General features: G+C 42.8%; 1 protein-coding gene across 1 annotated transcript in view; it reads right to left on the reverse strand.

Annotated features, from left to right (window-relative positions):
* The window catches only part of UBR4 (ubiquitin protein ligase E3 component n-recognin 4), a 128,610-nt gene extending 111,598 nt beyond the window's left edge, over positions 1-17,012 (reverse strand). The window contains exons 1-10 of the mRNA XM_035726986.1: positions 16,837-17,012; positions 10,335-10,432; positions 9,028-9,131; positions 7,852-7,887; positions 7,235-7,337; positions 6,985-7,126; positions 6,698-6,822; positions 4,059-4,183; positions 3,413-3,472; positions 3,137-3,327 (exon numbers count right to left, since the gene is read on the reverse strand). Coding sequence (XP_035582879.1) covers positions 3,137-3,327; positions 3,413-3,472; positions 4,059-4,183; positions 6,698-6,822; positions 6,985-7,126; positions 7,235-7,337; positions 7,852-7,887; positions 9,028-9,131; positions 10,335-10,432; positions 16,837-17,012 — 1,160 coding nt within the window. The remainder of the gene's footprint in view (positions 1-3,136; positions 3,328-3,412; positions 3,473-4,058; positions 4,184-6,697; positions 6,823-6,984; positions 7,127-7,234; positions 7,338-7,851; positions 7,888-9,027; positions 9,132-10,334; positions 10,433-16,836) is intronic.
* Positions 17,013-17,394: the final 382 nt, after the last annotated feature.

Raw genomic sequence — 17,394 nt, forward strand, 5'->3', positions numbered from 1 at the left:
CTGCCTGCCACTCCTCCTGCTTGTACTCTCTATCAAATAAATAAATCTTCAAAAAAATTTAAAATTAAAAAAATAATAAAAGTCATTCTTTTCAGAAAGCTTCTAGGTTGACAAATACAGGGAGATGAGAGAGCAGAACATGTCAGAGGGCAGGGATGCTCCACGTTCTCTCCCCGCACCTTGCCCTACGCATCTCTTTCAGCTGGCTGTTCCAGAGTCATAGCCTTTTATAAGAAACCGCTCATCAATTAAGGAAAAAAAAAAAGCCATTCTTCTGAGAAGAAAAAAGGTAAAAATCACCAACTTCTATAAAATATCTGATCACAAACCAGAGAATAAAAACAAAGTTTTACACATTAAATGTGAGTAAAACTTTCTTTCGGTCCAAATAACCACAGGACAAAGAATTAGTATACCTAATATATAAAGAGCTCATGTCCGTCAGTAAGAAAAAAGGACAAATACCAAAGAGAAAACTGGGACAAAAGACACAGGTAGTTACAGTCGTACTCACAAAGAAATATGATTAGGAGCGATGTAATACCATCTTTCTCCTTTAAGATTAGAAAAATGTGAAGATTAATGACAGCTGCTGTCAGAGGACCGGGAGAAATGGGCACGTGCACACACAGCTAGTGAGAGTACAATCAGAACAGTCTAACGAAACACTGCAAATTTTTACATAAGTGTACCCTTTGTCCTAACAATCATACTTCCGGGAATTTACCCCAAGGGGATAATTAAACAAGTTCACAAAGATTTACATTTAGGAAGATTTATCAAAGCACAGTTTATCACAACAAGAAATTTTAATATAGCCTAAATAAGTGTTTCAATAGGGTAATTAGTTAACAACGGCATGTTTATATGGTGGAAAACCGCCAGCCATTAAACACTCACAGTGAATCCAAAACAGCACCACTGAAAAGTTATCAACAATATTTCTAACGGCGATCCTGTTCTGTAAACATACACACTTACATACGTGCACCAAAAAATGTCTGGAAGAATGTTTACCGATTTGGGTGGTAGAATCTGGGATGACTTATTTTCCTCTTTCTTATGATTTGTAACTTATACAAGGTACAGGTTTTCCTTTTAAAGGTCAAGAAACAAGAGCCATTTTTTTTTTTAAAGATTTTATTTCTTTGACAGAGCACAAGCAGGGGAGCAGCAGGCAGAGGGAGAGAGCGAAGGGACCCTGGGATCATGACCTGAGCCGAAGGCAGACGCTTAACAACTGAGCCACCCAGGCGTCCCAACAAGAGCCATTTTTTAAATGTAACTGCTACTTTGAAGGATAGACCTTTTAGCATCCTCCCGTTTCCTGCTACGGTGCCAAGCGTGAAGACAGAAACTCACAAAATCATAACTACTGTTCTCTCTGGAACACGCTTACCTCTCTTCTGTGCCTGGTATCTACTATCTACCATCCTAACATCTATTTCAATTTTCAGCTCATGTAACACTTCCTCAAGGAAGCCTGCCTTGATTTCTCTGACTAGGCCAAGTACTCTTATTAGAATACTCTCTAGACACAATTTGACATATTTCTTCAGGTCTCTCGGAAATGTGTCTTTTTTTTTGGTACAATCACAGCACTCCAGAACTGACACAGAGCCTGGGACAGAGAAGATACTCAGTGAATATTATCTGTTGAATGAGGTCCAGAATTTGACTTCCTCCTGGAACTCCAGACGCCCATACCAACTGCCTACTCAACATCTCACATAGAGAAAAGTTTGACATCACCTCAAACTCAGCATGGCGAAGACGAAATTCTATACTTCTTCCCCTTCCTGCCACCCAAGCCCTAAGCCAGTGTTCCGTCTCCATAAATTATACAACCCAGTTGCTCATGCCAAAAAATTGTGATGTCCTATCTTTCACACTCACTATCCAAGCCATCAGCAAATCCTGTCAGCTGTACCTTCCAAACACATGCTGCTTTGACCTCTTCTCTCTGCCTTTCCCACCGGCACCCTATTCCAAGTCCCTTCATCTCTTGTTTGGAATAATGCATTAGCTTCCCAACTACTCGCCCTCCTTCCTGCCTTACACCCTGCAATCTATTCTCCTCAAAGCAGCTGGGGTATCGGCTCACTAATAACTAATGAATCAGAACAGATCACTCCCCTGGGGAACACCCTCCACCACTTACAAATTAACCCTGGAGGTTTTTTTCTCCTGGCCCTGGAGATCTGGCCCCTAGCTACCTCTCTGACCTAACTTTCTACTACTCTCCCTTCCCGAGGGCTCCAACCAGCCACACCAACTTTGCTGATCCTTAAAAACGCCAATCATACCTCTACCTTCAAACCTGAACAATTCTTCCCCCAAAATTTCAATGGCTCCCTCTGTCACCTCACATATATTCTCTCCATCTTATCTTTAGAGCCCATTCCTCACCATCCTAATTAAAATAACAGCCCCTGTCACTCTCTAGCCCCTGGCTCTGGCTTATTTTTCTTCACAACACTCATATGAGAATCCATCATGAACTTATTAGTTGCTCCAATGAGAAAGTAAGCTCCATAAAAGCACAGACATTGCTTTGAATAGTGCTACATCCTCATGCCTGGAGAGAGCCCAGCACATGGTAGGGACTGAATGAATAAAATCTAGAAATGCCTGGGCTTAGAAAATAAAACCTCAAACCACATGGAAGTCCTAATCTCTAACTCCTCTCCAAGCAAGCAGGGCTTACTGTCCAGACTTCGTCAGAACGGTAGCAAATGTTTTAAGGAAGCAAGCCAGGAGCAACTGACAGAATCCTCCTTACAGGTTAAACATGCAAGTAAAGTAATTAAATGCAAGTCATACCAGCCCATTTACAAAACAGAAGCATTTATTTTCTGATTTGAACCTCATTAAAACCCTGAAAGATGTATTACACATTTTCCCCTTTAGAGATAAGCAAACAAGCTCAGAAAAAATGAGCAATCTGTCCAAAGTCACACAGCTATGATGTAGGCATAAGGGACTATGATCGTCACCTTAGTTGTTAAATTTAACCAGGTATGCAGGCAAATTGTTCTACTGATGTGAAGATGAGAGGGGTAACCCTAGCTCCCCATCAACATAAAATGGCAGGGACACAAAACAAAACATGAGTAGCAATCGAGTAGACACATACCCTTTCCCAGGTCCCAGTTTAGGAGAGCCCACTCCCTCTTTTGTACGAGAAAGGATGTCTCTGACTCGGAGTGCAGCCAGGGGGTCTTTCTCTTTCCCCTTATCAGCCAAGGCAGTAGGACTGAGGTTCAATATGAGGAAAAGGCTGTTTAACAAACACCAGGCACCCAGCAATTGGAAGTTCTGATAGTGCTGTTGAAAAAGCACAAAAGAAAAGTATGAACGCAGAGATCTTACGAGCTATGAAACAGGAATGTAGCAGAGACATCCTTCTTACCTCTCCACCAGCCCGCCGGGAATTGCTGATTGCTTGTCCAATCATGTCATAGATTTCAAGCTGTCCAACATCAAACATACACAAAAATCTGAGCAAGCTGACCTACTTCATTACAAACCTTAATCCCACCCAAATTAATTTCACTTGAAGAAATTAAATATCCTCATGGCACTTTCTAAGATAGGATTCCATCACACTTTCCTTGACCTTTACATGATGCTGACTCCTCATTACATTCAGCTCACAGGTCACCTTCTCAGAGATGTCCCCCACACACCATCTAAAGCAACACAGCCAGGCCCCCATCAGATCATGGTACAAAACAGGGACTCGTCCTACACACTCACCATTCTCAGAGACTATCTCGTGTACTGTAGGTCTCCGCTCAAAGTGCACTGATGCACACAGCAAGCCCTCAGTACACGTGCAGACTGAGTGACTCATCTTTCACAAGGTCCACTGCCACCACAAAGACGCGGTGCCTTCCACAGAGCCAACCATGTGAATGCCCACCTCTTAGACCTGCTACCAAGGGGAAGGGATGGAAAAGACTCCACATCCTTTCCTCTCCCTGGGAAGAGAGTGGACCTGGCACTATTTCCTCACTGAACGACAGAGGCCCCCAAGGCCAAGGGACCCAGCTTACACATTTCTGGACAATCGTAGCCGCATCGCTCTCATAGTCCTCTTCTTTGGAGCTTGTGGACCCTGTCCGCACCTGCTGGGCACTACCCACATGCAGGATGGCCATGCAAGTTGCCACACTCACACCTGGGGGGAAGAGGGGAGAAGATGCACAGATTCCAATCATGGCACAGTCCCAGGAGTCCACCAAAACAGAGAAAGAAAACACAACCCACCCCCAAACCATTCCATGATTTGACAACTGAGAGTAATGTCCACAAGAGCAAGACTAGATAGTGTTACCATCTGGTCCAGCAATCACACTCCAAAGTATTTATCTGAATGAGCTGAACACCTGCATCCACATCAAAACCTGCACACGAGTACTTACTGTAGCTTTTTCCTTAACTGCCAACAATGAGAAGCAACTGAGATGCTCTTCAACAGGTGGATGTACCACAAACTACGGCACTCCCATACAAAGAATATTATTCAGCAATAAAAAAAAGGCGAGTGATCAAGTCATAAAAAATCAGGGAGGAAACTTAAATGCGCACTCCAAGCAGAAGCAGCCAGTCTGAAAATGCGACATACTATATAACTGATTCCAACTTTAGGGCACTCTGGAAAAGTTAAAACCATGGAGACAGTAAAAAGATCAGTGGTTTCTGGGGGTGAGGGTAGGGAGAGTGGGATTACTAGGTGGAGCACGTAGGACTTCAGAGCAGTGAAACTACCTTGTGTCATAGTGATGATGAACAGAGGGCATTATACATTTGTCAAAACCCACAGAACTGTCTAACACAGAGGAAACCTGATGTAAACAATGGACTTCAAAAAAAAAACAACGGACTTCAGATAATAGTGTATCAAATCCTGGTTCATCAATTATAACAAACGTACCATAGTAATGCAATATGTGAATAATAAAGGAAACAGGGTACTGGGGAGAGAGGGTAGGTGGGAACTCTGTATAACCTGCTCAACTTCTCTGTAAACCTAAAACTGCTTTAAAAACAAAATCTATTAACTTTAAAACATCACAAAATGTTTTCCTATTTTTCCAAGATTGTGGGGAAAAACATTCCATGTTTGGTATTCCTCAAAGACACTAAGGCCAAATCCCTGTCTTTACGTCAAATCCCAGGCCATCAAATTTCAACAACCCAAATCTGGGATCTTTAATCAACTAAAAAATTTTGAGGACTCTTTAACCAATATTGACTAAGTACACTGAGAGCCATGTGGATATTCAAGAAATTCCCTAAAAATTAAAAACCCCAACTTAAAAACTGCAAAAATCAAAGGCAGAGGATGAGGTAGTAAGCACTGGAGATGGGCCTGAGGGAAAACACATTTCCCATGCATCTTTAGCTTTCTCTTCCCACTGCTGCTGCCCTAGCTCAGGCTCTTACGGTGTCTCGCTTGAATGACTACAAAAAAAATCCTCCTAAAAAAGCTTCCTGCCTCCAAATTTCCCCACACCAAAATATCCTGTACATTGCTGTTTGAATATAGCTCAGAATTTTCAGTGGTTTCTACTGTCTACAGGACATGGTCCAAATGACTTAGACTGCATCTCAAGACCTCTGTGACTGTGTCCTCCTTTCTCTCCGGCTGTACAATACCCACTCATCACATATCCTCTCCCCTCACCCCTTCCCTCCACACACACTTACACAGTATGTTCCCCCAAACTCTAGGATACTTTGAGTCCTGCTTCTGCCTCTTCCTCGGGATAGCCAAGTTGCAATCCTACCTTCCCTATAGGTACATCAACAGAACTCCTTCATTACTACTGCTTTACCCAATTAAAAGTGCCTTCCTCTTTCTATCCCTATATCCCAGATGTTCAAAATAAAGCTATTAAAAGAATGTAGGGAGATGATCAACCTCAGCAATTTTCTTGGTGCTCCCCAGGTTAGGTTGCCAAAGGGGGTTCAAATCCTCACTTAGAGAGCCAAGTAAACATCAGAAATTGTTGTATCTTCCAAGACATACCAGGACTACAGTTATTTAAAACCAAGGATCAGTGAATTGGGTTAAAAAGTCACTGTCATAATAATTTAAAAGAGAGTAAACAGCAGCTGTCAGTCCCCACTCTCAAGGCAGCATGAGCAACAGGAAGAAAGGGGATTTTGTGGGAGCATGAAGAATAACATCTGTTGTATTTACCAATATAAACAGATACCACCTGTTCCGTGAAGGCTTCCTCAGATGTGCTCCCACAGCAAGACTCCATCTCTCCCTTCTTTGTGAACCCAACTACTCTACACTTCTCTTATTGCCTTTATCATCTCCTGTTGTGTATCACTCCATGTGGTCCTAACTGTTCTCCTTGAGGGCATGGATTACATATTGTTTATCTCAATATCCCAACAGCCCTTGGCATTTTGCTTTTCATACAGTAGATAATTTACTATTTGCACATACTATGAAAGCAAATATGCATATAATGTGCCACCAGCTGTGGAACAATGGGATCATTCTCAAGATTCCAATGGAGACCTCATTTCATCTAGATGAGCCATCAGATGATCCTCGGGGATAAGGGCCCAAGTAAGGGGGGAGAGAGCAGAGCACTCAGGAGGATCTCATGGTTTCCAGAAAGTATACTTGTGCTTAACCGAGAAAATGAGATCAGACATCATAACCTCTCACCTGCATACAGACAACTTAGGCTGAGGACTGTCACATCTTGTAGACGAGAAGGATTGAGAGGTTCCAACACAGGTAGAGAAAGGGTATCCAATGCCATGGTTACATCAATCACCAGTGAATGAAAACTAGAACATGACAGAGAAGGAGGTTAACCAAAGCATCTCTCTGAATCCCTTGCTTCTATAATCTGATAATTAAAGAAAGTCGGCATGCCATAAACTATCCAGTTTCTCTCTTTTTGAGAGCAGCATTAGAAGGTAAAGCACACACACCCTGGAGCACCTTACCCATTGCGAACAGCAGTGGCATCTGCTACTGTGGCCGGCATGATGAAGAAAGAATTGGCCAACACTGCATCTTGAAACCGATTGATGTAGCGCAGGAAATAGGGCAGGTTCAAACACACACGCAGTAGCTTCTCTGAGCCACCTGCATTAATGACAAGGCTCGACCTTACAAACGGGCTTGATTCTTTTCCACTTACGGAATTTTTGAAAGCAGAGAAACCAGCTCTGTGACGACAGTTAAGAGTCTTACCAAGCTCTTGAAGACTAGCCACATTCTGAGCTATAAACACATTCTTGGTTTTGATAGCAGAGGCTTGATCTGTGGATGACTGCTCATCATTTTCTCCTTCAGCCTAAAGAGAAACAAAGGATGCAAAAGGCCTATCATGATACCATCACCTACCAACTGCTGCCCTGCAGTTCAGAATCTAAGCAAGTGTCCAAACGAAGCAGAAGTTCTATGGATACTCTTCAGACTTCCCAGGTAATGAGGGGGGACTCCCTCTCTAATGTTAGGGAAAATACAAGTTATCGTCCTAAGAGGAGGAGAAAAATACATAGCTTGAAGATATATATATTCTACAACTAATAGAGAGTGTGATGTCTTTTATAAAAAAGTGTACATGTTCTTTATATCTGTTTATATGCATTGAGAAATTTTAGAAGAATGAGCATCAAAAGAATATCAACGGTGGACAGAAAGTTAGGGGAAGTTTTGCTTTTTGTTTGTTTGTATTCTTCTATTTCTTCCTACCCTAGGCACATACATCATTTTACATCATAAATGTTAAGATACATTTGTTACTTTTTCTAGTATTATCATCTCAAAACCTCCAAGGGATGAGGCATTTGGCTGGAGTAACTCACCGAGTCTGTGGACCTACGGGTGGTGATGCTACAGTTCTAGGGTTGAAAACTGACGTCAACTGTTCAAAAAATTCATCTGTACCTCCTTCTGCCTCAGCTCTGGGCTTACTGGTGAGGCCAGCTCTTTCTGATCTTCCACTGTAAATATAAAACCAAAAACAGGGATGAGCAGAGTGCCAGTAGAAGCCAAAGCAGGAAAAAGTTGGCCAGGGAAGTAGCCAAAGAAGTAGGTCTGGCAAATGAAGGCTCACCATCTGAGAGTGTCTTCACTGTTTGTGGCAGCTTGGCTGATTTCATCATTGCTGTAAACGTGATAATTTCAGTCCTGTCTAGTCGGCTACAGCCAGTGCACAGGCCCTTGATGAGGAGAATCAAGTGTTTCTGAAAAGAAAACAAATTCAAATGTGTCTTTCAGAAGATACTACTATTTTGGGACTTTTCACTGGCACAGGGCCAAATTTAGGTTCGTATCACGAACTGAAATTAGGGAAAACGCTAAAGGAAGAGATCACAAGTTGATGGTCCTCAGACCGTACCTGGCTTGCAAATTTGTCTTATTATGCTCACAGTGTTGTTGGATTTTTATTTTTTTCATTTGAAGTTATAGGTAACTTTTTAAAACATGGAAGGTTCAACATACAAATCCAGATTTCTTATCTTTCACAGTAATTCACAAGACACAGCAAATGAGTCTCCACCGCCCCCCGCCAACAATCAGCTGGAGCTACATGGTGATTGGCCTTTACTTTATAGCTGGGTCAGGCACCCTTTTCAACTGGCACACTTCACCCATTTTATGTTACTTGCCTGACCCCTGGAAACGTGGAAGTTTGCAATCCTTGCAAAAGCCTCTGTAGTCCTCTAAACCAGAGGCTGGCGAACCACAGCTCCAATTCAGCCCACTGCCTGCTTTTGTAAATAAAGTTTACTGGACCACAGCTACACTTGTTCATTTATGTATTGTCTGTGGCTGCTTTCATACTACAAAAGCAGAGTTTAAAAAATAGAGACTAGTTTCAACAGGAACCAAATGGTCAGCAAATTGTTCACTATCTGGCCTGTTACAGGAAAAGTTCACCAACCCCTGCTCTATGCCACCCCTCTCCATCATCATTCCACTAGTCTGTCACAGTCCTACCTCAAAATAAGGGACACAGATGAGCCCATCACTCTCACCTGGGACACGGCACAGGCCTCATCTGGGTTCTCCAGACGCAGGAGAGAAAACTCGATCAGGACTTTACAGGCCGCTGCTACCGACTGAAGCTGGTTCCGGGGAACTGAGAAAGGAATGGGTTTCACTTAACCTCAGACCGCCACAGCCTTAGTCAGCCTCACGGTCAGTACATCTAACCAGACAACTCCCAAGCTCCGTGTGTCCAGCATTGCCAGCACCATTCCATGACAACAATCATTCAGAACCAACAATCCAAGGGTCAAACAAAGGCATCCTGGCACTGATAACCATACACTGCTACTACATCAATCTATCTTACATTTACGGGAAATTCATTATAATAGGAAATACAACACAGTAAGTACGAAGCACTTCAAATATATTAACCCACTTAATCCTTAAACCAACGTTCTGAGGTAGATATTGTTACCCCCACCCCTTCCTTTTCGTACAGGGAAATTATACCACAGAGAGGGTTAAATGACTTTGCCCAAAGTCACAGGGCTAGAATCAAATCCAGGAAGTCTGGCTCTTAACTATTAGAATATAATACCTCTCCTTTCCCACAGGTTCTAAATGCCTTTACAAGAGGCTTCCTACACAAAATTTCTTCAAGCTAAAAGTGATTCCTCCATCAGCAGCCAGTGCCTATAATAAACAGCACTGCACATGATGGTTATCCAGCAACCCTATGGCTTCCTTTCATTTACTTGCTTAGCAAACTATTTAAATAAACAAATAATTAGAATTCTTCAGAACTCTCTGAGTTAGGATTTTTTAAACAAGTAAAACACAAAAATTCAGAAATAGTGGAAAATAAGGGGTAAAAAAAAGAAAAGGTTAAAAGATGATAACTGAAATTTGAAATCCCTGGACATACCAGAGAATACAAAAGGAGAATTTACTTTCTCACCAAAACCAAATAAGGGAATAGAGCCTTCATGAGTGGCCCTGAACCTCAGGTCAGTATCCGCCCATCCCCCTCAACCCCCCAAAATTAACACATTAGTAATTACATGTATGAAACCATAAAATGCTTCTGATTAAGAAGGTACAAGTTAACATAATGGGGTTACGAAGCAGACATCCAAACCAAGTACTTTTTAAATCCCTCTTGGTTGGTCTAAGTAAAGGAACTTCCAGAGCCTTATCAAACTGATAGTGGTCTCTACTGTTGGGTGAACAGGTTAGGAGTGTTAAAATACAGACTTCATTAACAACCTGTTCAGACACCCTACAAAGACGAGACACAACCACCCCCCATCCCCAAGCCCTCAGAAGGGAGTGAAAAGAGTGGAATACTCACTGAGGCTGCAAACTGTTGTAATATAGTGCGTGGAAAGTGCAACAAAAGAGGAGTAGAAGGGCTCATACTGCTTCTCGTGGTGCAGGATTTCAGATTCACTGCAAAGAAAATAATTCAACTAGCATTTATTTAGTGCTTCTTATCCGCCAGATGCCCTACCCCTTTACAGGCATTATCATACTTAATCCTTAGAGCACTTGGGAGGCACTGTAACCATCCCTATGTTCAAGATCGAGAAAGTGAAACTTAGCAAATTAAAAGCAAGCACCTTGCTCAAGGTGTCAGGCTTAGGGATTTTCAAAGGCTAACAGGTAGGAAACATTTTCACACTCACTTAGAATTAAAATCCAAGTTAAAACATAACAGGATGCCATTTTGTCCTTTATTACTGGTTGGCAAAGACCAAAAGTTAATAATGTCATGTGCTGGCAAAAAGGAAGCAGACCAGAGCACTCAAAATACTGTTAGTGGGAATACAAGTCATCGTAACCCATGTTGGAAGACCAAATAAGACCAGTCCATAATGCAAGAATCAACAACTCGGGGAGAAATCACCTGATCAATGCTAAAACCCAAAATTCACCAGGTATCAGAGTCCTCCTGTCTCCCCACGCCCCCGTACCCCCAACCAGGACATAGCTAGATCACAACAAATTCAGGGATTTTAACCATATCCCTTATCTTGAGCTGAGGAAATGCCCTCTTCTGTGAAAATGTGGAGCCCAACTAAGTCTTAAAGCTATACATGTATGTCATTCTAGCAAATCAGATGCTAATTCCCAAACCCTGAAACAAGAAGACAATGAAAACAAAATAAAACAAAATCTATCTTATTAAATGGAAAGAACAGAAGGCTGTGGCTAAACAGTTTCCTCAGTGAGTTAATTCTCCAACCAAAAGTATCAGCCTAGGAAGGGAAATGTACACAGTCAGGACTCTATCCACTTGCCAAATCAACACAAGAGCCAAAAGACAAGTTCAACACTGGGGAGATGCCAGTGTGAGTGATGAATCACCTCAAATAGCACTTAAGAGTCTGGCATTGCAAACACTCTGCTATGTGGGGATTTACTAGGATAAATGGGGATTTATCAAAGATCAGTTCCTTAACTCGGAATAACTGCTTTACCAAGAAAAAATATTTATGGAGCATCTATGATGTACAAGGGTCTTCCTGACCACCAAGGATCATTTCTATTTGTCAGATGGACAAAAAAGAGGAAACAAAAACCTTTAAACACTAAGTAACACTCAGTTTCTGGTGGCCATCATATTGGTATAAGGTCATATCCTACTCAGTAGAAAACTCCCTACTAAATCTCCTACTTCCACCTCATACACTTAGTCAGTTGTTCCTTCACTTCCACCCTTGTATTTTCTTAGTCATTGTTCTAAGGTTTTTCCACCCTGTAATTTGATGTATTTTTACTGAGTCATTACCTTCTCTGTTTTATTTCAAAAGTTCAGAGCGGCTTATCCCCATGTTTTTCAGCTGAATGGGCTTACTAGAACTAAGAGAAAAACTGCCCACCCAAAGGATTCTGTTGTTTTCATTTCCATTCAGATAATGAAATACATCCAAAATACAAGAATAAACTCATTTAATTGCCTGGTTCAATGTTGCCCCTTTGTGATTTTCCTGCCCTAGAAATGCGCAACTGCCTCATTCCAATAAAAAAACAAGAACGTACTTTGGGAAAAGATGGGCACTGGCATACAAAAAAATGGAGCACTCTCAAGCTCCACTTACAGTTTGCTTAGGGCAACTAAGGATAAACCTGGGGAAATTAATCTGAAAAGACCTGAAGGAGGGAGTAGACATGTGGCCCAAAGGACAATACCATAACTCTTGATTTTAAAGAGACAAGTGTGTCTGAGTCACCTAATGAAGACTTGCTACCACCCTCATTCCCCAAGAATCTGAAAAACACCAAGATACCATAAGACGCAAAGAAATTGGAAAAAAAAGGGACAAAAGGCAAGAAGTTAGGTAGGAATGGGGAAGGAATGAAGAAATGCAGGGCAAATATAACTAGAGAAAGGAAAATAAGACTTATAGGTAAAAATATATCCCTCCTCTGGGCGGTCAAGCTATCTTCCTCAAACCTCTGCTTCTTCTAACATTCCAACCACACCACCACTGGGGCTGAAACACTGCTGAAAGACAGGGAATCTGAAACATTTATATCCCATACAAAATAAATGTGAGGCAGAGTACAAAAGGGAAACAGCAGCTTCGCAGCCCAGTCACAGAAATCCAATTTTGACATGTAAGTAAAAAATAACTGGCTCAGGTCTGGAAATATCTGCTTTTTTTTAGGAAGAGGTGGAACTCCAAGAGGACAAAATAAAAGATTACAGATTCACCTTCCTTCTCCCCCTTAAATACCACACTATTTATATCTTTTTTCTAAACTATTGGAAACTCCACATACCCCTTTCCCTTCATCAGAGTCATAAACCCCCAAGAACAGAATCCACTGTGCCTGTTTCATGACACAATCAAGGAAAAAGTAAGCATAATGAATACAATTAAAGAATAAAAGCATTAAAAAATATATGCTTAGTGAACATCTGCTGTATGTCAGAGTAACACACGTCTAACCAAATAACTAAAAGCTTTCAGATACCTCCTTCACTCTTGACAAACTTGTGGTGAATGTGACACTAAGACATTAACCAGCCATGAGGACTAATCTCACAATCACACTCTATCACTTGGTGGCCGGCTTTTTTTTCCTGTAGGTCAGTCATGAACTTCTGTCTGACAGCATGTAAATTCAGAAGACTGACATTAGTGTATCCATTTCTCCCTTTCAAGATATTTAGGAAATGACCGAACACTATCTAATAGAGATTTTCTAATAGCTTCCACCTTCCCAAGTAGGTCTCTCTCGCCTAAATTTTATCGAACACCTAGGAGGCAGAGACTGAAAGAGATTTATCGTTAAGGAGGCCAGGACAGCCTAGGAAGGACTGGCTCATGGGAAAGAGGCATTTTTTTTATTTATTTATTTATTTATTTATTTATTTATTTGGGGGGTAATCTACAAAGAGTCAAAGTGTTCAATGACAATCATGGTCACCAACATATCTTACACAGAGTTAAATCTTTTTTTTTTTTTTAAGATTTTATTTATTTGTTGGAGAAAGAGGGGAAGCACAACAAGCAGGGGGAGCGGCAGGCAGAGGGAGAAGCAGGCTCCCCACTGAGCAAGGAGCCCGATGCAGGACTCGATTCCAGCACCCTGGGACCATGACCTGAGCCGAAGGCAGACACACAACCAACTAAGCCACCCAGGCACCCCTTACACAGAGTTAAGAAAGAAATTCTGTATTTGATGGTACCTTAAACCATAAGGTTGCATTCAGCACTTATACTAATTAATCCCAAATATGGCATGTGCTCTATTGAGCTAATTCTAGCTCCACTTCTGGTCTGGAAAAGCAAGGGCACTGTAAGGATTTTCAATCCTTACTATTAGAAGACATACTAGCAAAAGGCAGTAGAAATGAAAATGAATTTCTTGTTAAGTAAACTCAGGTATGTTTTTCTTTTAAAAATCGAAGGACATTTTTGAAAGTATGCTTCCCAGTTTACCCATGCTAATCTATTCCTCCTTTGTTTCATAGTTTGGTTACAAAGTCAAACTTAATAAACAGGATCTAGACCTAGAAATTGTTATCTACCTTTTCTTCAAACCCAAAGTTCAATTCCAACTATAAAAGATATGAAAGACTAGAGATGGCAAGTGGATTGGTGGAGCACGGAGGAGTCTCAGGGCAAGTCACCATCCCCGAAGGTCAAACAGGGAGGAATTCAGTGGATGAGAAGGCTGTCAGGTAGGAAGGAAGAGCTGGCAAAGACGGAGCCAAGACATCTAAAAGGGAAGCAGAGAGTAGTAGATTGCAACAGAAAAACAGGTCTCTGGAGGCAAGGGAGAAAAACATGGCAATCATGACAATAGAAAGGGAACCCCAAATGGGAGCAGCAATCCCAGAAGTAAAGTAGCAGCCTAGGCACCTAAACCTTACCTACAAAACAAAGCCCACCATAGCATCTGTACAGTGCTGACTCTAACCTGGTCCCGTACTCAATGGCCGTCTAACTCTATATTCAAGAAATACTTCCACAATTCTGACACCCTCATTTCATTTTTTTTAAAGATTTTATTTATTGGGACGTCCGGGTGGCTCAGTCAGTTAAGCGTCTGCCTTTGGCTCAGGTCATGATCCCAGGGTCCTGGGATTGAGCCCCGCACTGGGCTCCCTGCTCAGCAGGAAGCCTGCTTCTCCCTCTCCCACTCCCCCTGCTTGTGTTCCCTCTCTCGCTGTGTCTCTCTGTCAAATAAATAAAATCTTAAAACAAAAAAAGAATGCTTTTTCAATTTTTATATGGCTGAAAAATAATTTTTAAGACTTATGTTGTGACAGGTAAATATATGAAATTCACATTTTAGTGTCCATAAGATTTTGGAACACAGCCACACCCATTCATTTATGTATTGTGTAAGGCTGCTTTTGCTATACAATGACCGAGTTGACTAATCCACACAGAGAATGTACAGCCTGCAAATATTTACTCTCTGGCCCTTTACAAAAAGAAAAAAAGCATGCCAACCTCTGCTCTATACCAAACTGAACACTAGTATGTTTGGTTGTTTTTTACTGTAAATAACTTGAAATCCAGGTATTCTGAAAACTTTTCTAGGATCAAATTCCTCTCATAGAGCCTAAAGAGGACGTATAACCAGCTTTCAAAGTGAATTGAGCAACAAAACCAGAACCAAGACTTCGGGGATCTTGCCTTACAATAAAAGTGTTTGTTACTAAACATCCATTAGTTTGGGTATCTTTTCTAAACCGTGAAGAGTTCTTACCAGTATCTACAAACACAGGCAACTCTTGATTACCTCAGGGTGGAGAGCGCACTGTCACTTATTTGGCAAAATTCAAACCTAGTTTGATGTATTTGGCTTTGGCTCCTTCTACAAGCTGGACAGAGTTGCTAAGCCATCATAGTTTTAAAAAGATGGATCTGGAATACCGGATGAATGGGAGGGTATCATGTCCATAAAAACATAAAAGCAGGGGTGTCTGGCTGGCTCACTGGGGCATGCGACTCTTGATCTTGGGTTTGAGAATTGGAGCCCCACAGGTGTAGAGCTTACTTAAAAATAAAAATCTTTTGAAATAAATAAATAAAAGCAAATATTCTCGAGTGGAACACTGTCCATCACAAGTCACGTGATGAGTATAATGCAGGAAAAATACCGCAGAACCAAATGTTTAAAACAGTTAAAAAAGAGGCCGCATAACTTGAGAGCAGTATCTTGATACTTGTTTATATCTTTAAAACATTCCTGGCTTAATAATTACACAGGAAAATCCATCTGTAGAGTTAACTGTGAAATTAACAAACACAGCCGATATTTTATTGTAACTTAAAAAAATGCATCCAAAGCATCACAAACCTAACAAGAGGCACTACAATAAACAATTTGTCAAGTCATGGGCCTCCCTTGAGTAATAAATAGCAATTTCTAACCTTCTGGATAACATTACGATATACCCTTGTTACCCTTGTTCGCAAGAAGCTAAAATGACCCAGTCAGCAATTGCAGATTGTTGAAGTAAGATTTGACTAGTAAAATAAAAGTGAGACTGCCTTTAAAACCACGTCTACCATTAAACCAATGAAAGACTCCTCTGAGCAACGTTAAGTCAGGAAAAGACAGGCATTCGGTATCATGGCATTGTATGAACACAACTATCACGATCTAAGAACTCCGGACAAAATGACAAAACGATTTAACACCAAACCAATAAATGACCCCGTTTTTAAGAGTCTGAAGATATTTCATCGTGAGAGAGCGCGCGCGCAAGCGAGGGCACTGTTTCTGCGAGAAAATGACTTCAGGTTAACAGTGAAATGGTTTCACCAAAGACCGTTACATTAGCAATATACATTAAGTGCAACCTGAAAAGAAAGTCCTCAATGGTCACTAGTGGCTTCAGTCACAGAAACAGCACGTGCCTCCAGTGATTACCGCACCACGGAAAGACCGTTATTAAATTATGTGGCACATCTCCAATTTAAACCCCAGGCTCCGCTCTGGCCCAGGCTAGGGGGATGAGTGCGGGCAAGAAATGCAAACTCATCAGTGCTTTGACCTTAACACAGGGGGCAGCCCCGGAGACATTCCCCTAAGAGCGCAAAGCGTCCCAAAGTCACTCCCAAACGGCTCCGGCCACGCCCTGTCAAGAGGGCGTCCTCAAAAGTTTTCCTCGGAAGGGAAATCGAGGCACAGATAATTTACATGGACCGAAGGAAGGAGCCCCGAACAAGCCCTCGTCTGCCTGGATCGGGGAGCCCCGAAGCCGCGGCTGGGGCGGGGGTCACCAAGCAGCAGAAGGCGGCCTGGGAAGCGGGTCCAGACGATCCGGCACGACCTCCCCTCCCCCTCCCTACGCCCGCCTCGCCGGGGCCGCCGCCCGGTACCTCTCGATGACGGAGGCCACCAGCTGCGGCAACTCCTTCATCTCGAAGGCGGAATAGGACGCGGACAGCAGGGGCCGCACCGCCACCTCCCAGCCCGGGGTTGTGTCCGGCCCCGTCGCCGGAGCCCCTGCCGCCGACGGCGGCACCGCCGCCTCTTCGCCGCCGCTCGTCGCCATCTTCCGTCGTACTACTGCGGCTCCCTTCAGGGGCTTGCCACCGGCCCAGCACCGCCTCCCGGGAGGGGGCGGAAGTGACGCAATCTGCGCGTCAAACTGCGCGACGCAGTCGCCGGGCAAAATACGCGAAGCGCAGGGCGGCCTCCCTCAGCTCTCAGGAGAAGCGCGGCGCCGCGCGGAGGCCGGCCGGAGGAGCTGCGCCTGCGCAGGAGTTAAGCCTTCGGAAGAGGGCGGGGGGGCGCCTGCGCGCTGGGAGCCGTTCCTGAAGGTGGGAGCGATGGGGCCTCGGGGCATCGGGGAAAGGTGAGTTGGGTTTTGGTTGAAGTTGGCAAGACCAGGACAACGGAACAGGCTATGCATCTGCGGATGTAATGGTCCCGGC

The sequence above is a fragment of the Zalophus californianus genome, chromosome 4, assembly GCF_009762305.2.
Source record: "Zalophus californianus isolate mZalCal1 chromosome 4, mZalCal1.pri.v2, whole genome shotgun sequence".
NCBI classification, from domain to species: Eukaryota; Metazoa; Chordata; class Mammalia; order Carnivora; family Otariidae; genus Zalophus; species Zalophus californianus.